Source organism: Bufo bufo, chromosome 3 (genome assembly GCF_905171765.1).
Source record: "Bufo bufo chromosome 3, aBufBuf1.1, whole genome shotgun sequence".
Lineage (NCBI taxonomy): Eukaryota > Metazoa > Chordata > Amphibia > Anura > Bufonidae > Bufo > Bufo bufo.
Window position 1 is genome coordinate 620,706,636 of NC_053391.1, and position 25,665 is coordinate 620,732,300.

The 25,665-nt window shown below is 42.5% G+C and overlaps 1 protein-coding gene across 5 annotated transcripts in view; it reads left to right on the forward strand.

The window, feature by feature from the left end:
• Positions 1-21,038: 21,038 nt before the first annotated feature.
• Positions 21,039-25,665, forward strand: part of POSTN (periostin) — a 75,829-nt gene continuing 71,202 nt past the window's right edge. For all 5 annotated transcript variants that reach the window (XM_040426096.1, XM_040426098.1, XM_040426099.1 and 2 more), the window contains exons 1-2: positions 21,039-21,222; positions 22,611-22,709. In XM_040426096.1, coding sequence (XP_040282030.1) covers positions 21,101-21,222; positions 22,611-22,709 — 221 coding nt within the window. In that variant the 5' untranslated portion in view covers positions 21,039-21,100. The remainder of the gene's footprint in view (positions 21,223-22,610; positions 22,710-25,665) is intronic.

The window sequence follows — 25,665 nt, forward strand, 5'->3', positions numbered from 1 at the left end:
CAGGCCAGGCTTGAGGCTCACCGGCAGCAACCACTCGTCGGTCTGTTGTTCTATACCCCGCCACAACTCCTGTGGAGGAGAAGGAGACAGGAGGCAAAGAATGTTGCCCTGCGATCCTTGGCGGCGGAAGGACGTGCGCCAAACAGCTCTCCGCCTGGGGCCCAGCCGCCACTACATTTACCCAGTGTGCAGTTAGGGAGAAATAGCGTCCCTGGCCGTGCTTACTGGTCTACGTATCTGTGGTTAGGTGGACCTTGCCACAGATGGCGTTGCGCAGTGCACACTTGATTTTATCGGATACTTGGTTGTGCAGGGAAGGCACGGCTCTCTTGGAGAAGTAGTGGCGGCTGGGAACAACATACTGTGGGACAGCAAGCGACATGAGCTGTTTGAAGCTGTCTGTGTCCACCAGCCTAAATGACAGCATTTCCTAGGCCAGTAGTTTAGAAATGCTGGCATTCAGGGCCAGGGATCGAGGGTGGCTAGGTGGGAATTTACGCTTTCTCTCAAATGTTTGTGAGATGGAGAGCTGAACGCTGTCATGTGACTTGGTTGAGATGCTTGGTGACGCAGGTGGTGGTGTTGGTGGTACATCCCATGTTTGCTGGGCGGCAGGTGTTAACGTTCCTCCAGAGGCGGAGGAAGAAGCCGAGGCGGCGGCAGCAGCAGAAGAGGCCGAGGCGGCAGCAGCAGAAGAGGTAGCAGGGGGAGCCTGAGTGACTTCCTTGTTTTTAAGGTGTTTACTCCACTGCAGTTCATGCTTTGCATGCAGGTGCCTGGTCATGCAGGTTGTGCTAAGGTTCAGAACGTTAATGCCTCGCTTCAGGCTCTGATGGCACAGCGTGCAAACCACTCGGGTCTTGTCGTCAGCACATTGTTTGAAGGAGTGCCATGCCAGGGAACTCCTTGAAGCTGCCTTTGGGGTGCTCGGCCCCAGATGGCGGCGGTCAGTAGCAGGCAGAGTCTCTTGGCGGCGGGCGTTCTGCTTTTGCCCACTGCTCCCTCTTTGTCTTTTGCTACGCTGTTGGCTCGGTCTCACCACTGCCTCTTCCTCCGAACTGTAAAAGTCAGTGGCACGACCTTCATTCCATGTGGGGTCTAGGACCTCATCGTCCCCTGAATCGTCTTCCACCCAGTCTTGATCCCTGACCTTCTGTTCAGTCTGCACACTGCAGAAAGATGCAGCAGTTGGCACCTGTGTTTCGTCATCATCAGAGACGTGCTGAGGTGGTATTCCCATGTCCTCATCATCAGGAAACATAAGTGGTTGTGCGTTAGTGCATTCTATCTCTTCCACCCCTGGGGAAGGGCTAGGTGGATGCCCTTGGGAAACCCTGGCAGCAGAGTCTTCAAACAGCATAAGAAACTGCTGCATAACTTGAGGCTCAGACAGTTTCCCTGATATGCATGGGGGTGATGTGACAGACTGATGGGCTTGGTTTTCATGCGCCATCTGTGCGCTTTCTGCAGAAGACTGGGTGGGAGATAATGTGAACGTGCTGGATACACTGTCTGCCACCCAATTGACTAATGCCTGTACCTGCTCAGGCCTTATCATCCTTAGAACGGCATTGGGCCCCACCAAATATGGCTGTAAATTCTGGCGGCTACTGGGACCTGAGGTAGTTGGTACACTAGGACGTGTGGCTGTGGCAGAACGGCCACGTCCTCTCCCAGCACCAGAGGGTCCACTAACACCACCACGACCATGTCCGCGTCCCTTACTAGATGTTTTCCTCATTGTTACCGTTCACCACAATAAGAAAAATATTATTCGGGCCAATGTATTGAATTCAAATTCAGGCCTTTTTTTACAGACACCCAACACTATCTGGCTATCTATTTAGGTACCGTATTACACTAATACAGGCACACCAATAATGATAGATTTAGCTGAATATAAATTTGAGGCCTATTATTTAGGCGCTGGGTGACAGGTATACGTTTACGGACAGAATTAGACTTGGATCTGCACTGTAGCGTGTGTGTGAAGTTCTTGAGAATTACCCTATCAGCACCTTGAATCTAATATACCCTTTTAGGGATAGATTTAAAGTAGGCCTGATACAGCAGAAACCACTAATTTTGAGAATTGCAAAATTGGGAATTGTATTTCAACCCAGAACAAAAACTGTGCTTTGACGGACACTAAATAACTTGACCAGCTAAAGCAGTAATGACAGATTTGGATGAATATAAATGTGAGGCCTATTTTTTAGGCGCTGGGTGACAGGCTCAACTTGCCCCTGATGTAGGATATAGCAAAAAAAAACCACACTATTGATGGTTAAATGTACTTGGTGGCAGCTTGTGCTGGCGCACCACAAGCCACAAAATGGCCGCCGATCACCCCGCAAAAAAGTGACTGAAAAACGCTCTGGGCAGCCTAAAAACACTGAGCAATTGAATAGCAGCAGTTCAATGATCCACAGCTGTAGATCGATCACTGAATGAAGTCTTTTGGAGGAGTTAATCTGCCTAATCTCGCCCTAACGTCGCAGCCGCAACCTCTCCCTACACTTGTATCAGCAGAGTGACGTGCAGCGCTACGTGACCCAAACTTATATAGAGGCTGGGTCACATGCTGCATCGGCCAATCACAGCCATGCCAATAGTAGGCATGGCTGTGATGGCCTCTTGGGGCAAGTAGTATGATGCTTGTTGATTGGCTGCTTTGCAGCCTTTCAAAAAGCGCCAAGAAAGCGCCGAACACCGAACTCGAACCCAGACTTTTATGAAAATGTTCGGGTCCGTGTCACGGACACCCCAAAATTCGGTACGAACCTGAACTATACAGTTCGGGTTCGCTCATCCCTAGTGGGGAGTAGAGGCATGGAGCGGAAGTACTTCACAACGCAAAAAAATAGAACATATTCAATTTTTTTGCGATGCGAACAGAATATTGCAAATCATTGACCCATTCACATGGGCCGCACACGTTCATGTGCATGAGATCTTAATCAGTGAAATTGATGGAATAAAATCTGCTCCAGCAACACATCCAGTGAGGATGGTTGCTTTAGGCACTTGGGGATGCCATGTTTTAATTCACATCCTGCTTCCATTACACAGTCTTGGTGCATCCAGATTTCTTAAAGGGGTTATGCCATGATTAATATAAAAATGAGACATCATATAATACATGGCAATCTTTTTATAACACAAATAGAAGCAGCCCTGTACCTCAGATGGATCAAGAGATCTCCCCAATTATTGCTCTGCTAGATTTATATCAAGCTGGCAGTTCAAGGGGAGTGTCTTTTCTAATGCAGCTCAAGGGGGCGTGTCATTCTGCTGCAGATCTTTCCCTATCACAGCTCAGGAGGCAGTTGAAGGATGAAATTAAGCATGTGTGTCCTTCTTAGTAAGTAGGTCAAAGAAATTGAAAAAAAAAAACAGCAGGTGGCGCTATATACATTTTTATTGAATAACTCGGTGGCTATTCAACATTTTTAATTACATGCAATTACAAATCTATTTAGATTCAGGGATGGTTTGAAAACTGTACAATATTTTTCATGGGACAACCCCTTTAAGACAACTGACACACCAACATTTGGATCCAAGTAATGATGAGGCATCCCCTTTGATTCAAGACAGCTTAAAAACTCAATTGGGTAATGCACTATCTGTTCTAGATTTATTGTGGTGTCAATGGAGTTGTAAGAATAAACTAATCCTGGCAACTCCTTAACCATCTCCCGACCGCCTAACGCAGGGATGCGTCCTGCGGGCGGCCGGGTTATTCCTCCTTGACGCATCGGCGAGCGCGCTTTCACAGGAGCGTGCATTCACAGGATCGGGAGGTAAACGAGTTGATCTACAGCCTATCAGCGGCGATCATTCGCTGGCAGGCTGTAGATGCGATTTTTTTAACCCCAGAAAGGTATATTAGATGCTGTTTTGTTAACAGCATCTGATATACCTGCTACCTGGTCCTCTGGTGGTCCCTTTTGCTTGGATCGACCACCAGAGGACACAGGCAGCTCTGTAAGTAGCACCAATCACCACACTACACTACACCCCCCCTGTCACTTATTAACCCCTTATTAACCCCTGATCACCCCATATAGACTCCCTGATCACCCCCCTATCATTGATCACCCCCCTGTAAGGCTGCATTCAGACATCCGTATGTGTTTTGCGGATCCGTGGATCCGCAAAACACGACACCGGCAATATGCTTTCCGCATTTTACGGATCCGCACATTGCCAGAACTATATAGAAAATGCCTTTTCTTGTCCGCAATTGCGAATAAGAATAGGACATGTTCTATATTTTTGCGGAATGGAAGTGCGGACCCGGAAGTGCAGATCTGCAATTCCGGATCCGATCTGTCCCCATAGAAATGAATGGGTCCGCAATTCCGTTCCGCAACTTTGTACAAAAAAATTGGAAAAGCTGTCATTTACAGAGATATTTCTCTCACCCAGCATGGGTATATGTAAAAATACACCCCAAAACACATTGCCCTACTTCTCCTGAGTACGGCGATACCACATGTGTGACAGTTTTTTGCAGCCTAGGTGCGCAAAGGGGCCCAAATTCCAATGAGTACTTTTAGGATTTTACAGGGCATTTTTTACGCATTTGGATTCTCACGCTTTAGGGCTTCTAAAATACCAGGGCAGTATAAATACCCCACAAGTGACCCCATTTTGGAAAGAAGACACCCCAAGGTATTTCGTGAGGGGTATGGCGAGTTCATGTAAAATTTTATTTTTTGTCACAAGTTAGTGGAATATGAGAATTTGTAAGAGAAAAAAAAAATAAAAAATCATTTTCCGCTAACTTGTGACAAAAAATAATATTCTAGGAACTCGCCATGCCCCTCATGGAGTGGGGTGTCTTCTTTCCAAAATGGGGTCACATGTGGGGTATTTATACTACCCTGGCATTTTAGGGGCCCTAAAGCGTGAGAAGAAGTCTGGAATCCAAATGCCTAAAAATGCCCTCCTAAAAGGTACTCGTTGGACTTTCGGCCCCTTTGTGCATCTTGGCTGCAAAAAAGTGTCACACATGTGGTATCGCCGTACTCAGGAGAAGTAGGGCAATGTGTTTTGGGGTGTCTTTTTACATATACCTATGCTGGGTGAGAGAAATATCTCTAAAAAATGTGAAAAGGTATCATTTACAGAGATATTTCTCTCACCCAGCATGGGTATACAGCCAGGTGCATAAATATTGGGACATCGACACAATTCTAACATTTTTGGCTCTATACACCACCACAATGGATTTGAAATGAAACAAACAAGATGTGCTTTAACTGCAGATTGTCAGCTTTAATTTGAGGGTATTTACATCCAAATCAGGTGAACGGTGTAGGAATTACTACAGTTTGCATATCTGCCTCCCACTTGTTAAGGGACCAAAAGTAATGGGACATAATAATAATCATAAATCAAACTTTCACTTTTTAATACTTGGTTGCAAATCCTTTGCAGTCAATTACAGCCTGAAGTCTGGAACACATAGACATCACCAGACGCTGGGTTTCATCCCTGGTGATGCTCTGCCAGGCCTCTACTGCAACTGTCTTCAGTTCCTGCTTGTTCTTGGGGCATTTTCCCTTCATTTTTGTCTTCAGCAAGTGAAATGCATGCTCAATCGGATTCAGGTCAGGTGATTGACTTGGCCATTGCATAACATTCCACTGCTTTCCCTTAAAAAACTATTTGGTTGCTTTTGTAGTATGCTTTGGGTCATTGTCCACCTGCACTGTGAAGCGCCGTCCAATGAGTTCTGAAGCATTTGGCTGAATATGAGCAGATAATATTGCCCGAAACACTTCAGAATTCATCCTGCTGCTTTTGTCAGCAGTCACATCATCAATAAATACAAGAGAAGCAGTTCCATTGGCAGCCATACATGCCCACGCCATGACACTACCACCACCATGCTTCACTGATGAAGTGGTATGCTTAGGATCATGAGCAGTTCCTTTCCTTCTCCATACTCTTCTCTTCCCATCACTCTGGTACAAGTTGATCTTGGTCTCATCTGTCCATAGGATGTTGTTCTAGAACTGTGAAGGCTTTTTTAGATGTCGTTTGGCAAATTCTAATCTGGCCTTCCTGTTTTTGAGGCTCACCAATGGTTTACATCTTGTGGTGAACCCTCTGTATTCACTCTGGTGAAGTCTTCTCTTGATTGTTGACTTTGACACACATACACCTACCTCCTGGAGAGTGTTCTTGATCTGTCCAACTGTTGTGAAGGGTGTTTTATTCACCAAGGAAAGAATTCTTCGGTCATCCACCACAGTTGTTTTCCGTGGTCTTCCGGGTCTTTTGGTGTTGCTGAGCTCACCGGTGCGTTCCTTCTTTTAAGAATGTTCCAAACAGTTGTTTTGGCCACGCCTAATGTTTTTTGCTATCTCTATGATGGGTTTGTTGTGTTTTTTCAGCGTAATGATGGCTTGCTTCACTGATAGTGACAGCTCTTTGGATCTCATCTTGAGAGTTGACAGCAACAGATTCCAAATGCAAATAGCACACTTGAACTGAACTCTGGACCTTTTATCTGCTCATTGTAATTGGGATAATGAGGGAATAACACACACCTGGCCATGGAACAGCTGAGAAGCCAATTGTCCCATTACTTTTGGTCCCGTAACAAGTGGGAGGCACATATGCAAACTGTTGTAATTCCTACACTGTTCACCTGATTTGGATGTAAATACCCTCAAATTAAAGCTGACAGTCTGCAGTTATAGCACATCTTGTTCGTTTCATTTCAAATCCATTGTGGTGGTGTATAGAGCCAAAAATGTTAGTATTGTGTCCACGTCCCAATATTTATGGACCTGTCTGTATGTAAAAATACACCCCAAAACACATTGCCCTACTTCTCCTGAGTACGGCGATACCACATGTGTGACACTTTTTTGCAGCTTAGGTGCGCAAAGGGGCCCAAATTCCAATGAGTACTTTTAGGATTTCACAGGGCATTTTTTACGCATTTGGATTCCAAACTACTTCTCACGCTTTAGGGCACCTAAAATACCAGGGCAGTATAAATAACCCACAATTGACCCCATTTTGGAAAGAAGACACCCCAAGGTATTTTGTGAGGGGTATGGCGAGTTCATGTAAAATTTTATTTTTTGTCACAAGTTAGTGGAATATGAGACTTTGTAAGAGAAAAAATATATATATCATTTTCCGCTAACTTGTGCCAAAAAAAAATATTCTAGCAACTCGCCATGCCCCTCACGTAATACCTTGGGGTGTCTTCTTTCCAAAATGGGGTCACTTGTGGGGTATTTATACTGCCCTGGTATTTTAGGGGCCCTAAAGCGTGAGAAGTAGTTTGGAATCCAAATGCGTAAAAAATGCCCTGTGAAATCCTAAAAGTACTCATTGGAATTTGGGCCCCTTTGTGCACCTAGGCTGCAAAAAAGTGTCACACATGTGGTATCGCCGTACTCAGGAGAAGTAGGGCAATGTGTTTTGGGGTGTATTTTTACATATACCCATACTGTGTGTGAGAAATATCTCTGTAAATGACAACTTAAAAAAAAAAAAATTATACAATTTACAGAGATATTTCTCTCACCCAGCATGGGTATATGTAAAAATACACCCCAAAACACATTGCCCTTCTTCTCTTGAGTACGGCGATAACACATGTGTGACACTTTTTTGCAGCCTAGGTGCGTAAAGGGGCCGAAAGTCCAACAAGTACCTTTAGGCTTTACAGGGTTGCTCACAATTTAGCCCCGCCCAAAATGCCAGAACAGTAAACACACCCCACAAATGACCCCATTTCGGAAAGTAGACACCCCAAGGTATTCACTGAGGGGCATAGTGAGTCCGTGGGAGATTTTTTTTTTTTTGCCAGAAGTTAGCAGAAATGGAAAGTTTATTATTTTTATTTTTTTCTCAGAAAGTGTCATTTTCCGCTAACTTGTGAAAAAAAATTAAATCATACATGAACTCACCATGCCCCTCCGCGAATACTTTGGGGTGTCTTCTTTCTAAAATGGGGTCATTTGGGGGGTATTTATACTATCCTGGCATTCTAGCACCTCAGGAAACATGACAGGTGCTCAGAAAGTCAGAGCTGCTTCAAAATGCGGAAATTCACATTTTTGTACCATAGTTTGTAAATGCTATAACTTTTGCGCAAACCAATAAATATACACCTATTGGATTTTTTTTTATCAAAGACATGTAGCACAATAAATTCTGACACAAACTTGTATAGAAATGTAATTATATTTGAACAATTTTACCAGAGAAAGTTAAAAATACACTTTTTTTGAGAAAATTGCAGGCTATTTTGATTAATATCGGAAAAACGAAAAATCTTAGCAGCAATCAAATACCACCAAAAGAAAGCTGTATTTGTGAGAAGAAAAGGAGGTAAAATTCATTTGGGTGGTAAGTTGTATGACCGAGCAATAAACCGTGAAAGTAGTGTAGTGCAGAATTGTAAAAAGTGGTCTGGTCATTAAGGGGGTTTAAGCTAGGGGAGCTGAGGTGGTTAAAGGGAACCTGTCACCTCCCAAAACTATCCCTAGCTGCCAGCAGTACCTGCGTGTAGCCCGCAGTGTGTTTCTGATGATGCCTTTCTTCCTGAAGGCAGTTGCAGCAAAAGTACTGAAAATGTTGTTTTATCCCCTGCCCGAAGCGCTTCTCCACACATGCTTGAAATCAAGGGGGCAGAGGCCTCCTTGCTTTGAGTCACGGTAACCACGCCCCCTTACCTGCCCCTTCGCTGTGACTGACAGCTGGCAGTTCAGCAAGCTTTGCCGAACTCTCTGCAGAAGCGCGGTCAGTCACAGCAAAGGGGCAGGGAAAGGATTAAGCAGTGGCTGAGGGACAGAAAACAGAGGGTTGTAGTCAATGGAGTATATTCAGACCATGGTCTTGTTACCAGTGGGGTACCTCAGGGATCTGTTCTGGGAACCATATTGTTTAATATCTTTATCAGCGAAATTGCAGAAGGCCTCGATGGTAAGGTGTGTCTTTTTGCTGATGACAACAGGGTTGATGTTCCTGGAGGGATAGACCAAATGGAAAAGGATTTAGGAAGACTAGAGGAATGGTTAAAAACATTTAATGTTGATAAGTGCAAGATAATGCACCTGGGACGTAAAAACCCAAGAGCAGAATATAAAATCAGTGATACAGTCCTAACCTCAGTGTCTGAGGAAAGGGATTTAGGAGTCATTATTTTAGAAGACTTAAAGGTAGGCAGACAATGTCATAGAGCAGCAGGAAATGCTAGCAGAATGCTTGGGTGTATAGGGAGAGGCATTACCAGTAGAAAGAGGGAGGTGCTAATGCCGCTCTACAGAGCACTGGTGAGACCTCATTTGGAGTATTGTGCTCAGTACTGGAGACCATATCTCCAGAAGGATATTAATACTTTGGAGAGAGTTCAGAGAAGAGCTACTAAACTAGTACATGGATTGCAGGATAAAACTTACCAGGAAAGATTAAAGGACCTTAACATGTATAGCTTGGAAGAAAGAAGAGACAGAGGGGATATGATAGAAACTTTTAAATACATAAAGGGAATCAACTCGGTAAAGGAGGAGAGAATATTTAAAAGAAGAAAAACTGCTACAAGAGGACATAGTTTTAAATTAGAGGGGCAAAGGTTTAAAAGTAATATCAGGAAGTATTACTTTACTGAGAGAGTAGTGGATGCATGGAATAGCCTTCCTGCAGAAGTGGCAGTGAAGGAGTTTAAGCATGCATGGGATAGGCATAAGGCCATCCTTCATATAAGATGGGGCCAAGGGCTATTCATAGTATTCAGTATATTGGGCAGACAAGATGGGCCAAATGGTTCTTATCTGCTGACACATTCTATGTTTCTATGAGAAGCAATTGTTAGAATTGCTGAGCAGATTCATCTCCAAAAATATTTGCTCTCATGTTAGTGGTCAGAGTAAGCCTCCGAACCTGACACCAGAGCGGAGATGGCTTAAATCCCGCATTTAGCTCATCGGTCATCGTTCCATTGGTATTATAGGCAAGGTCTGCCTGAGGTCGCCTGCAAATAAGACCAAGGCCACACCCATAAGTTGGGTTTTATCTCTTAAAGGGGTTGTTTCATCTCACCATTTCCACTGTGAGATTAACCCCTTGTCCCAATTGGCTAGACTTACAGAAACAGCTGATCTTGCTGTGCCATGCTGTTTGCGTTGCACCTATTCACTACAATGGGAGTTACAGGAAGAGCAGAGCTCCTGCCCACTAGGGTGTTTCCATAATCCCAGCTGTGTTGGGCCAGTGGTTAGTCCAATCCCTCTGTGGAGATGGTGAGATTGGACAACTGTCATAGGATCTCAATACCTTCTCAAAACGCTTCATTCATTGTCAATGGGGACAAAACGGAACGGAGCGCACCAGAATACATTCCATTCTGTTTGGTTGCATTCCCATGCCGGACAGAAAAATGCTGCAAACATTGCTTTTCTGTCCGGCATGGGATGTGGAGCTAGACGTCCGGCATGAAACACAATGTAAGTCAATGGTGCCGCACCCGTTTCTCTCGGACAGAAAAGAAAATGGATACGTCCCCCTTTGACTTACAATGGTTTTAGTGCCGAATCCATAATGGCCATTTTAGAGATAATACAACCGGATCCGTTCATAACAGATGCAGCCAGTTGTATTATCAGGACGGAAGCAGAATCCAACAAAACCACAGATGTGAAAATAGCCTTAGGCCTATTGCACACGACCGTATAGCTTTTTCAGTATTTTGCGGTCCGCAAAAAACGGATCCGCAAAAAATACGGATGACCTCCGTGTGCATTCAGTTTTTTGCGGAACGGAACAGTTGGCCCCTGATAGAACAGTACTATCCTTGTCCGTTATGCGGACAGTACTAGGACATGTTCTATCTTTGAACGGAACAGAGATACGGAAACAGAAAACATACAAAGTACCATCCGTTTTTTTTTTGCGGATCCATTGAAATGAATGGTTCCATATACGGTCCGCATACGGAATGCAAAAAAACAGAATGGAAACGAAAAAAAAAAAAATGTTCGTGTGCAAGAGGCTTTAGGGTCCATTCACACGTCCGTTGTGTATTGCAGATCTGCAAATTGCGGATCCGCAATACACCCGGCTGGCACTCCCATAGAACTGTATATTCTTGTCCGCAATTGCGGACAAGAAAAGTACATGTTCTATTTTTTTCCGGAGCCGCGGACCGGAAGATCGGGGGCGCACTCCGGAAATGTGGATGCGGACAGCACACTGTGTGCTGTCCGCATCCATTCCTGCCCCATAGAGAATGAATGGGTCCGCACCCGTTCTACAGAATTGTGGAAAGGATGCGGACACATTCACGGACGTGTGAATGTACCCTTAGTCTCTTGGTGACTTACACAGCACGTCTATGTGCCATGGTGCACTCATCCCAGACAATGGGTTGACACTGACTGCAGATATGGGCATCTCCTGAATCTTCAGGGATATTGCAGACTGGTGCCTCATCTCTCCTAGAATTAAAAAACTATTTGAAAGTGGAATGGGCAGTTCTGCCACCACTTGGTAGTGTTGCTGCTCTGCCAAGCCAAGGCCAATACACTTTCTAAACTTGAAATCAAAATCTTATGGGCAGAGTGGCTTCAAGCCTCCGCTAAACTTGGTTTTATTTTTTTAAGACATCTTATTGAGTCTAAAGGACCTCACTGAAGTCAGGAGATAAACTCTCAGTTGTCTAGAGCTATGACTGAAAACTTTAACCCTTTATGGACCTGTACAGCAGAAGTCAGATCTTTAAAGATGGCACCTTCTCCTGAGCGGAGCGAGCGCCATAGCCTTCCTGTTTCACATAGCAGACACCCAAACATTTAGTGGTTAGATGCAGTGGTCAATCATGACTATGGCATCTGAGGCAGCATTCTGAAGAAATGCTGCTCTCTCGGGGGCCCAAATAGCTCCCTTTGTAGGATCTGATGCTACTAAAGCAGGATACAGTTCCATAAGAACATAGCACAACTTCTATAAGATGCAATAATAATTCAAGAGGAGTTAAAATAAGTGTATATACATATATATATATATACACTGCTCAAAAAAATAAAGGGAACACTTAAACAACACAATGTAACTCCAATTCAATCACTCTTCTTTGAAATCAAACTGTCCACTTAGGAAGCAACACTGAGTGACAATCAATTTCACATGCTGCTGTGCAAATGGGATAGACAACAGGTGGAAATTATAGGCAATTAGCAAGACACCCCCAATAAAGGAGTGGTTCTGCAGGTGGTGACCACAGATCACTTCTCAGTTTTTATGCTTCCTGGCTGATGTTTTGGTCACTTTTGAATGCTGGCGGTGCTTTCACTCTAGTGGTAGCATGAGACGGAGTCTACAACCCACACAAGTGGCTCAGGTAGTGCAGCTTATCCAGGATGGCACATCAATGCGAGCTGTGGCAAGAAGGTTTGCTGTGTCTGTCAGCGTAGTGTCCAGAGCATGGAGGCGCTACCAGGAGACAGGCCAGTAAATCAGGAGATGTGGAGGAGGCCGTAGGAGGGCAACAACCCAGCAGCAGGACCGCTACCTCCGCCTTTGTGCAAGGAGGAACAGGAGGAGCACTGCCAGAGCCCTGCAAAATGACCTCCAGCAGGCCACAAATGTGCATGTGTCTGCTCAAACGGTCAGAAACAGACTCCATGAGGGTGATATGAGGGCCCGACGTCCATAGGTGGGGGTTGTGCTTACAGCCCAACACCGTGCAGGACGTTTGGCATTTGCCAGAGAACACCAATATTGGCAAATTCGCCACTGGCGCCCTGTGCTCTTCACAGATGAAAGCAGGTTCACACTGAGCACATGTGACAGACGTGACAGAGTCTTGAGACGCCGTGGAGAACGTTCTGTTGCCTGCAACATCCTCCAGCATGACCGGTTTGGCATTGGGTCAGTAATGGTGTGGGTGGCATTTCTTTGGAATGTGCCATGTGCTCGCCAGAGGTAGCCTGACTGCCATTAGGTACCGAGATGAGATCCTCAGACCCCTTGTGAGACCATATGCTGGTGCGGTTGGCCCTGGGTTCCTCCTAATGCAAGACAATGCTAGACCTCATGTGGCTGGAGTGTGTCAGCAGTTCCTGCAAGACGAAGGCATTGATGCTATGGACTGGCCCGCCCGTTCCCCAGACCTGAATCCAATTGAGCACATCTGGGACATCATGTCTCGCTCTATCCACCAACGTCACGTTGCACCACAGACTGTCCAGGAGTTGGCAGATGCTTTAGTCCAGGTCTGGGAAGAGATCCCTCAGGAGACCGTCCGCCACCTCATCAGGAGCATGCACAGGCGTTGTAGGGAGGTCATACAGGCACGTGGAGGCCACACACACTACTGAGCCTCATTTTGACTTGTTTTAAGGACATTACATCAAAGTTGGATCAGCCTGTAGTGTGTTTTTCCACTTTAATTTTGAGGGTGACTCCAAATCCAGACCTCCATGGGTTGAAAAATTTGATTTCCATTTTTTTATTTTTGTGTGATTTTGTTGTCAGCACATTCAACTATGTAAAGAACAAAGTATTTCAGAAGAATATTTAATTAATTCAGATCTAGGATGTGTTATTTTTGTGTTCCCTTTATTTTTTTGAGCAGTGTATATATATATATATATATATATATATATATATACAGGGTGGGCCATTTATATGGATACACCTTAATAAAATGGGAATGGTTGGTGATATTAACTTCCTGTTTGTGGCACATTAGTATATGTGAGGGGGGAAACTTTTCAAGATGGGTGGTGACCATGGCGGCCATTTTGAATCCAACTTTTGTTTTTTCAATAGGAAGAGGGTCATGTGACACATCAAACTTATTGGGAATTTCACAAGAAAAACAATGGTGTGCTTGGTTTTAACGTAACTTTATTCTTTCATGAGTTATTTAAAAGTTTCTCTTTGTTTACAGCCATTGACATGTCGCCGAGGTTAACACGTGAGGAGCGGATAGAAATTGTGTTGATGTCTGGTGAACGCAGTAACCGGGTCATTGCAGCAGATTTCAATGCAAGACACCCTACGAGACCACCCATCTCCCATGCTACAGTTAGCAAACTGCTTGCTAAGTTTCGTGAAACTGGTTCAGTGTTGGATTTGCCAAAATGTGGACGCATGAAATCTGTCTCTAATGAAGAAACATCAGTGGCTGTCCTAGCTTCATTCAGCAAGAGCCCACAGCGTAGCACTCGCCGCATGTCACTGGAGAGTGGCATTAGTCGAACATCCCTTCGGCGGATATTAGCTACTCACAAATGGCACCCTTACAAACTCCAGCTACTGCAGCATCTCAACCCAGATCGGCGCACTGAATTAGCAGAATTGGCAAAACAAAAATTGGAACAGGACCCTCAGTTTACGCAGAAGATTTTGTTCAGTGATGAGGCAAACTTTTATGTGAATGGTGAAGTTAACAAACAAAACCACCGCTATTGGTCTGACACTAACCCACATTGGATAGATCCCTCCAAGACTGTTGGAACAAAAAAATTGATGGTATGGTGTGGTATATGGGGTACAAAGATAGTGGGGCCATTCTTCATCAATGGAAACCTCAAGGCCACTGGATATGCAAAATTGCTACATGATGATGTGTTTCCCTCTTTATGCACTGAAGCTGGAACGTTCCCTGAGTTTTTCCAGCAAGATGGTGCACCACCACATAATGGTGTCAGGTCTGGGCATTCCTAGATGAACAGTTTCCTGGAAAGTGGATTGGTCGTCGTGGGCCAGTTGAATGGCCCCCAAGGTCTCCCGATCTGACCCCCTTAGACTTTTATCTTTGGGATCATCTGAAGGCAATTGTCTATGCTGTGAAGATACGGGATGTGCAGCACCTGAAACTACGGATACTGGAAGCCTGTGCTAGCATTTCTCCTGCGGTGTTGCTATCAGTGTGTGAAGAGTGGGAGAAGAGGGTTGCATTGACAATCCAACACAATGGGCAGCACATTGAACACATTTTATAAGTGGTCAGAAACTTGTAAATAACTCATGAAAGAATAAAGTTACATTAAAACCAAAGCACACCATTGTTTTTCTTGTGAAATTCCCAATAAGTTTGATGTGTCACATGACCCTCTTCCTATTGAAAAAACAAAAGTTGGATTCAAAATGGCCGACTTCAAAATGGCCGCCATGACAAAAAAAACAATGGTGTGCTTGGTTTTAAGAAGTTTCTGACCACAAGTTTCTGACCACTTATAAAATGTGTTCATGCGTCCACATTTTGGCAAATCAAACACTGAACCAGTTTCGTGAAAGCAGTTTGCTAACTGTAGCGTGGGAGATGGGTGGTCTCGTAGGGTGTCTTGCATTGAAATCTGCTGCAATGACCCGGTTACTGCGTTCACCAGACATCAACACAATTTCTATCCGCTCCTCACGTGTTAACCTCGGCGACATGTCAATGGCTGCAAACAAAGAGAAACTTGTAAATAACTCATGAAAGAATAAAGTTACGTTAAAACCAAGCACACCATTGTTTTTCTTGTGAAATTCCCAATAAGTTTGATGTGTCACATGACCCTCTTCCTATTGAAAAAGAAAAGTTGGATTCAAAATGGCCGACTTCAAAATGGCCGCCATGGTCACCACCCATCTTGAAAAGTTTCCCCCCTCGCATATACTAATGTGCCACAAACAGGAAGTTAATATCACCAACCATTCCCATTTTATTAAGGTGTATCCATATAAATGGCCCACCCTGTATATATAGTTGAAACCAGAAGTTTACACTGTATAATTATTATAATTTGACAAATGCCAGAATAATGACAGACAGAATGTTTTAAGGCATTTTTATTACTTTCTGCAATGTCAAAAGTTTACATACACTAACTTACTATACCTTTAAACAAATTCTCGACTGCCCATATGAGGATGCAACGTGTTTGGAAGCTTCTGATAGGTTTGCTGGCAACATCTGAGTGATTTAAAAACACACCTGTGGATGTATTTAAATGCACACCTGAAACACACTGCTTCTTTGTGTAGCATCATGGTAAAGTCTAAAGAAATCAGCCAAGATATCAGGAAGAGAATTGTGGACTTGCACAAGTCTGGATCAACCTTGGGTGCAACTTTAAGATACCTGAAGGTGCCTCGTTCATCTGTACAAACAATTATACGCAAGTACAAACAAGTTGGGACTGTCCAGCCATCATACCGCTCAGGAAGGAGATAGCTTCTGTGTCCGAGAGATGAACGTGCTTTGGTCCGACATATGCATATCAACCCAAGAACAAAAGCTAAAGACCTTGTGAAGATGATGCCGGAAGCTGTGTCAATATCCACAGTGAAACAAGTACTGTATCAACATGGGCTGAAAGGCCACTCTGCCAGGAAGAAGCCATTACTCCAAAAGAAACATAAAAAAGCCAGATTAATGTTTGCATATGCACACAGGAACAAAGACATACATTTTTGGAGACACGTTCTGTGGTCTGACGAAACTAAAATTGAACTTTTTGGCCATTGTTACGTTTGGAGGAAAAAGGGAGAAGCTTGGAAGCCTAAGAACACCATCCTAACTGTGAAACAAGGGGTGGCAGCATCATGTTGTGGGGTTGTTTTGCTGCAGGAGGGACTGGTGCACTTCACAAAATAGATGGCATCATGAGGAAAGAGGATTATGTGGAAATACTGAAGCAATATCTCAAGACATCAGCCAGGAAGTTAAAGTTGGTGTGGAAATAAGTCTTCCAAATGGACAATGACCCAAAGCATACTGCCAAACTGGTTGCAAAGTGGCTTAAGGATAACAAAGTCAATGTTTTGGAGTGGCCATCGCAAAGCCCTGATCTCAATCCTATTGAAAATTTATGGGCAAAGCTGAAAAGCCAGGTGCAAGCAAGGCGACCAACAGACATGGCTCAATTACACCAGTTTTGTCAGGAGGAATGGGCCCAAATTCTGACCAACTATTGTGAACAGCTTGTGGAAGGATATCTATAATATTTGACCCAAGCCATACAGTTTAAGGGCAATGGTACCAAATATTAATGAAATGTATATAAACTTTTGACTTTGCAGAAAGTAATAAAAATGCCTTAAAACATTCTCCCCCTCTCATTATTCTGGCATTAGGTAAATAATAATAATTATGGTAATCCTAATTGACCAAAAACAGGAAAGGTTTATTTTTATTTCATGTCAGATATTGAGAAAAACATGCATATGTGTCTTTTTATATAGTGTATGTAAACTTATGGTTTTAACTATATATATATATATATATATATATATATATATATATACACTCACCTAAAGAATTATTAGGAACACCATACTAATATGGTGTTGGACCCCCTTTTGCCTTCAGAACTGCCTTAATTCATCGTGGCATTGATTCAATAAGGTGCTGATAGCATTCTTTAGAAATGTTGGCCCATATTGATAGGATAGCATCTTGCAGTTGATGGAGATTTGAGGGATGCACATCCAGGGCACGAAGCTCCCATTCCGCCCCATCCCAAAGATGCTCTATTGGGTTGAGATCTGGTGACTGTGGGGGCCATTTTAGTACAGTCAACTAACTCATTGTCATGTTCAAGAAACCAATTTGAAATGATTCGAGCTTTGTGACATGGTGCATTATCCTGCTGGAAGTAACCATCAGAGGATGGATACATGTTCTTATTCTGTTTATGCCAAATTCAGACTCTACCATTTGAATGTCTCAACAGAAATCGAGACTCATCAGACCAGGCAACATTTTTCCAGTCTTCAACAGTCCAATTTTGGTGAGCTCGTGCAAATTGCAGCCTCTTTTTCCTATTTGTAGTGGAGATGAGAGGTACCCGGTGGGGTATTCTGCTGTTGTAGCCCATCCGCCTCAAGGTTGTGCGTGTTGTGGCTTCACAAATGCTTTGCTGCATACCTCGGCTGTAACGAGTGGTTATTTCAGTCAACGTTGCTCTTCTATCAGCTTGAATCAGTCGGCCCATTCTCCTCTGACCTCTAGCATCCACAGGGCATTTTTGTCCAAAGGACTGCCGCATACTGGATGTTTTTCCCTTTTCACACCATTCTTTGTAAACACTAGAAATGGTTGTGCGTGAAAATCCCAGTAACTGAGCAGATTGTGAAATACTCAGACCGGCCCGTCTGGCACCAACAACCATGCCACGCTAAAAATTGCTTAAATCACCTTTCTTTCCTATTTTGAAATTCAGTTTGGAGTTCAGGAGATTGTCTTGACCAGGAGCACACCCCTAAATGCATTGAAGCAACTGCCATGTGATTGGTTGACTAGATAATTGCATTAATGAGAAATAGAACAGTTGTTCCTAATAATTCTTTAGGTGAGTGTATATATAATTTGCATGAGCTCACCAAAATTGGACTGTTGAAGACTGGAAAAATGTTGCCTGGTCTGATGAGTCTCGATTTCTGTTAAGACATTCAAATGGTAGAGTCCGAATTTGGCGTAAACAGAATGAGAACATGTATCCATCCTCTGATGGCTACTTCCAGCAGGATAATGCACCATGTCACAAAGCTCGAATCATTTCAAATTAGTTTCTTGAACATGACAATGAGTTCACTGTACTAAAATGGCCCCCACAGTCACCAGATCTCAACCCAATAGAGCATCTTTGGGATGTGGTGGAACAGGAGCTTCGTGCCCTGGATGTGCATCCCTCAAATCTCCATCAACTGCAAGATGCTATCCTATCAATATGGGCCAACATTTCTAAAGAATGCTATCAGCCCCTTGTTGAATCAATGCCACGTAGAATTAAGGCAGTTCTGAAGGCAAAAGGGGGTCCAACACCGTATTAGTATGGTGTTCCTAATAATTCTTTAGGTGAGTTTATATATATACAGTATCTCACAAAAGTGAGTACACCTCTCACATTTTTGTAAATATATATCTTTTCATGGGATGACACTGAAGATATGACACTTTGATACAAAGTAAAGTAGTCAGTGTACAGCTTGTATAACAGTGTAAATTTGGTGTGCCCTCAAAATAACTCAACACTCAGCCATTAATGTCTAAACCACTGGCAACAAAAGTAAGTACACCCCTAAGGGAAAATGGCCAAATTGTGCTCAATTAGCCGTTTTATCTCCCCGGTGTCATGTGACTCGTTAGTGTTAAAAGGTCTCAGGCGTGAATGGGGAGCAGGTGTGTTAAATTTGGTGTTATCGCTCTCTCACCCTCTCTCATACTGGTCACTGGAAGTTTAACAAGGCACTTCATGGAAAAGAACACTCTGAGGATCTAAAAAAAAGAATTGTTGCTCTACATAAAGATGGCTTAGGCTATAAGAAGATTGCCAACACACAGAAACTGAGCTTCAGTGTGGTGGCCAAGACCATACAGTGGTTTAACAAGGCAGGTTCCACTTAGAACAGGCCTGGCCATGGTTGACCAAATAAGTTGAGTGCACATGCTCAGCGTTAAATCCAGAGGTTGTCTTATCAAAATAGATGTATGAGTGCTGCCAGCATTGCTGCAGAGGTCAAAGGGGTGGGGGGTCAGTCTGTCAGTGCTCAGACCATACTCCGCACACTGCATCAAATTGGGCTGCATGGCTGTTATCACAAAATGAAGATGATGCACAGGAAAGCCCGCAAACAGTTTACTGAAGACAAGCAGACTAAGGACATGGATTACTGGAATCATGTTCTGTAGTCTAATGAGACCAAGATGGTGTCAAGTGTGTGTGGCGGCAACCAAGTTAGGAGTACAAAGACAATTGCGTCTTGCCTACAGTCAAGAACGGTGGTGGGAGTGTCACGGTGCTGCCGGCTGTGAGGAAATACAATTTGTTGAGGGAACCATGGATGCCAACATGTACTGTGACATACTCAAGCAGAGCATGATCCCCTCCCTTCAGAAACTGGGCCGCAGAGAAGTATTCGAACATGATAACGACCCCAAATACACCTCCAAGACAACCACTGCCTTCCTAAAGAAACTGAGGGTAAAGGTGCTGGACTGGCCAAGCATGTCTCCAGACCTAAACCCTACTGAGCATCTGTGGGGAATCCTCGAATAGAAGATGGAGGAGCTCAAGGTCTCTAACATTCACCAGCTCTGTGATGTTCTCATGGAGGAGTGGAAGAGCATTCCAGTGGTAAACTGTGAAGCTCTAGTGAATTCCATTCCCAAGAGAGTTAAGGCAGTGCTGGAAAATAATGGTGGCCACACAAAATATTGACACTGTGGGCAGAATTTGGCAATTTTTATTAAGGGGTGTACTTACATTTGGTGCCAGTGTTTTAGACATTAATGGCTGTGTGTAGAGTTATTTTGAGGGCACATCAAATTTACACTGTTATACAAGCTGTACACTGACTACTTTACATTGTATCAAAGTGTCATATCTTCAGTGCTGTCCCATGAAAAGATATAGTAAAATATTGACAGAAATGTGAGGGGTGTACTCACTTTTGTGAGATACTGTGTATATATATATATATATATATATATATATATATATATACAAATCAACCTCTTTTCCCATAGTAAAAATAATAATAAAATAATAATTTGCACCGTTGTAACCCCGAAACGACTGTACTATAAAAATATAAATATATTTATCCCGTACAGTAGACGCTGTAACAGAAAAAAAATCTAAATGGTTGTTTTTTTTTGTTAGTTTTTTGTCACTTCACCTCCACAGGTGAAGGAAGGAAGATGGAGACATTATAATTGTAGCTGGAGATAATGCCCTCCTGTCATTCCTACTGCAGCCTGGTGGCATCCTGCAAGGTTGTGACTCGTGATCCTTACAGAAGTGACTAAAACTTGTAACATCTACAAATATGCTGCAAATAGTTGCAAGGAAAATGATTCATATATGAATTAGTCACCACTGGAGCAGTGTAATATTTATTTTCCTGGAAAGGAAAAAAAAAGTTGCACTTGGCTAAAAGTCCTGTAAGTTCCTAAGTGATTGCAGCAGAGGCTGATTTCCTTCTGGAGGGAGGTGCATTAGTCTCAGGTTGATGCTTTGCTCCCCCCCCCACACAGAATTCCAGGCTGTATATAAACTCTGTTCTGCTCTATAACACTTGGCAGTTCTCCCTTTCCATTTGCAGGGAGCATTAGGGGGACTAAATAATGAAGGTTATATTTTTATCAGTCTTTGCCATCTTTGTACTGTCTGCATTTGACGGTGCAGACAGTAATGGCTACTATGACAAGATCCTGTCACACAGCCGCATAAGGGCCAAAAAACAAGGGTAAGTATAATGATTTATCTTTCTGTGAAAACATGAATTTTATTTTTAATGTTGTACCAGAGCTAGCTGTCGTAGAACTATTAATTCCAGAATGAATCCATATTTTTAGAAAGTTCTTATAAATTCAGAAATTCACCATTTTTAATTCCTTTATGTTAACTATATTGTTTCATTTATTAAATGCCTTCTTAAAATAGACCTCTCCTATTAGGAAACTTAAGTTAGATGATAGATAGATAGATAGATAGATAGATAGATAGATGTTATAGATAATGATAGATGATAGATGATAGATAGATATATAGATAGATAGATAGATAATATATAGATAGATGATAGATAGATAGATAGATAGATAGATAGATAGATAGATAGATAGATAGATAGATAGATAGATAGAATTGATAGATGTTATAGATAATGTTAGATAGATAGATGATAGATAGATGATAGATAGATAGATATTAGATAGATATTAGATAGATTGATAGATGATAGATAATATGTTAGATAGATTATAGATAAATTTGCAACTTCGCTTATATAAAAGTTCTAATATTTTTAGAAATAGAAACTATGTCATTACACTTGGAATTGTTTAATGATAATTATGCAGCAGAGCTGAATTTGTTACGTCTTTTCTGTATTTTAAGATAATGCAGTAGGCTTACCCTGAGCCCTAACTAAATCCACAGATTACACTTTGTGTTATCACAGAGGCTTGTGCCAAAAAGGAGTTCCTCAGCTCCTGTGCCTATGTGCATAGAAATCTACACAAAGTGGCTATTAAATATGGCCGTCTATGTGCAGCTATCACTGGGCTTTCTATAAAGAATAAAGACACATGACATTTTCAGTAACTGATGAATTGAAACTCCTGTTGGTCCTAATGCTCAGCTTTGCAGGTATGTCTGGTACTTTTATCCGGAGCATGCTACAACAGAATGTCCCACTTAAGTAATAATTAAGTGCCACAGTGAGAAATGTCAATTTTCCACTAATTAGGGGACAGTGTGCTATTTGCATAGCTGGGTTTGGTATCCTGCACATCTGCACATTGGAGATGGGAACTAGTAACACTAATTACATTTCATTGCACTGGGGATGCTGAACAAAGAAGCAGCCTTCCAGAGCACATGGCGTTTTACAAGGTTTGGAAGGGAGACCCAGGTAAAAAAAAAAAAGAAAAATCTGCTATAAAGCACATACTAACATGTTTCAGGGCACTTTGTGGCGACCGCTGGAAGGCTTACAGGCATAAATCTGCCTTTGTTTCATTATTAATGTGGAAAGTGGGGACACGTGGAAAGTGACTCTACAGAAATCTTCATTATACTGCATTGTACGCATACGGATTTGTATTTTTTATTCATTTTATTCCCTTTCAGTCCAAATGTCTGCGCTCTGCAGCAAGTCATGGGAACGAAAAAGAAGTACTTCAGTACCTGCAGAAACTGGCACCAAGGCGCCATCTGCGGCAAAAAAGCGTAAGTGCCATTTAATACCACAGATTTTATTCATTGACGTTATAGAATTGATTTGTTCATATACTGTGGAGTGATACAAGCTGAAGAATGGAAAGTCAATGGGATGTTAATGTCGTGCTGTACACAGTTCCATGAATGAGAATTTCTGGCAGAGATTCCTCTTCATTGTAAATTCTGTTCTTGTAACATCTGTATTGGTGGCTTTTAGAGACGAGCGAATCGAATCCCACGAAGTGGAATTCGATCCGAATTTCAGGAGAAATTTGATTCGCCTAGAAGCCGAATTTCCACGTGCTTTGTGTCAGCGAATCGATTTAACCTGAAATAGTATAAAAAACAAAAAAAAAATTAAACTTACCTCCTCCCATTTGCTCGCGACGGGCCGCCAGACTCCATCTGACTTGAAGATCTTTGCCGAAATCCCATGTGGCGCAAGATTACATCATCACGCCGGCCGGAGTGAACGTCCCGGCTGAGAGTCTGAATAAACAGCGCCCCAGTAATGTCATCTGCAGCAGAGTTAGAAAATCTATGTAAAAATCTACAGTATGTATAATATATAAATATATATAAAATGATGCCAATTATCCATGGAACTCCTTTAGGTAATGGGTGCCAGGGTATTTAGATGGAGAGCTAGGTGAACAAATAAGACCAACTGCAACTCACAATTAGTCACAGAGATGTAGTGGATCTGAGTGCATCCTGCTAAGTATGATTAATGTAAAGGCAAGGTGGAACTTTACTAGGAATATACTATTATATCTGAAGAACTTGTGGAGATTTATCAATAGCTCAATGCACTACAACTTTCCTCGAGAAGGATGAAAACTGCATCTTGTGCCACCTATCGGTGAATATTTTTCAAGTAACTTTTCAACCCCCTTAAAGAGTTTTGCAACATGATTTTTTTCTGGAGGAGAGCAATTTTTCATATTTTTCCCCAGGGATCATAGATTCCCTACTTTCATGCATCCTAGTCACAGGGTATCATCTGTCGCTTTAGTTGTGGCAGTTAGTACTTTCTAAATACATACTTCTATGCCAAAACTCAGTGAGGGCAGCATAATGCTGGTAACAGGTAACCTTTATGGACTTTTTTTTAGTAGATGGAAGTTATGAAAGGGGGGTCCCCTTATGGGGTATTTACAATGGGTTTTCTAAACCAGACTACCCCTTTAAACACCAGGGCTGTGATGGGTAACCTCCGGCACGCCAGCTGTGGTAAAACTATGACTCTGTCTGTGGCTGTTCTCAGAACTTTATAGAAATGAATGGAGCATGCTGGGAGTCGTAGTTTCACCACAGCTGGAGTGCCGGAGGTTACCCATCACTGCACTAGGGCATTTCTGGAAGTCTGGATTATGATAGCACAGCACATAGTAATAAAATTCCCCTGTGGTGGCGCTAGAAGAACATTGATCAGTTCCTCTGACTGCAATTCAACACTGGGGTCCGGGCAGGATTTGCAGGATTTGGTTCCAGCAATCTGAATATCAAGCATTAAGAAACTAAATATAAGTTATTAAAATCATCTCCATAACTTTAGACAACACAGTAAGAAAGTAAGAGCCATAGAAGCCTTCTCCATACATATGATATGTGAATATGCGTGTCCTATGCCTTCCCAGCTGTTGTGAAACCACAATTCCCCTAGCATGTCCATGCAGGAAATGTCATATCACTACAACTGAAGGTCACACGTTGGGGATAATTGGTTCCCGTAAAAAGTATTTGCCACATTCTAAACTATTCTAAGCATTCTAAAATATAAGCGGAAGCTGAGGAATAAATCAGTGTATTTTTTTTGTTTCCATCAAATGATAGCGCTCATAAATTTAGATTTGGTTAAATCTGTGCACAAATATAAATTTTCTTTTTCATGCATGGCCACTAGGTGGAGTAGTAATACTTTCATCATCTCATGATGCTTGTTACTAATCCTTTACTCATGACTTCTCAGGGGACATATATGCCCTTTATCCAGTTTTATATTTTATATGGACTTTTTTTATTATAATAATAATAATAATAATAATAATAATAATAATAATAATTACAAATAAAATACAAAAATGACAAATGTGCTTTGTTTTTATATTAATGTCTTGTTTTAAAGTAAAAATAAATAAATAAATATCTGTTCACTTGCCACCTTACTTAAAGAGGTTGCTTATCTAACACTGTGTGAGCTGAGTCCTCTTATAAACAGACAACTGGGAGTTGTGTTGGCTATGGAGGACTACCCTGGCCAAAATGAAGACTGGTGCTCCAAATTATAGATGACTGAATTTCCCCAAATTTCTTTCGGCTCAATTCGTCTGAATCGACCAAGTAGTTCAATTTGGGTTCAAATCAATAATACCCTCTCACTCTCAAAACTCTGTTAAACGAATCGGAAGAAATTGTGATTCTACCAAATCCAATTTTTCTTTTTCTTTATAATTTGGGCCAAATTTCAAATCTAACTAATCAATCCATGCATCTTTACTCCAAATAATCTTTTGAAGGCATGGCCTTCATAGGTTAATGGCACAATCTTAGATCCATTATGTATTAGGACTGTAAGGCCTCTTGCACACGAACGATACGGATTAGGCCCGGATGCGTTCAGGAAAACTCACACCATTTCACAAGCAAGTTCAGTCAGTTTTGTCTGGGATTGCGTTCAGTGGTTCAGTTTTTTTTGCGCGGGTGAAGTGCTCATTGATGCGTTTTTCACGCGTGTGATAAAAAAATTAAGGTTTACAAACCACATCTCTTAGCAACCATCAGTAAAAAAAACGCATTGCATCCGCACTTGCTTAAAAAATACAGAATTGAGAACATGATGCAATTTTCACGCAACGCACAAATGATGCGTGAAAAACAACGCTCATGTACACAGACCCATTGAAACGAATGGGTCTGGATTCAGTGCTGGCGCAATGTGTTCGCATCACGCTTGTGTGAAAGA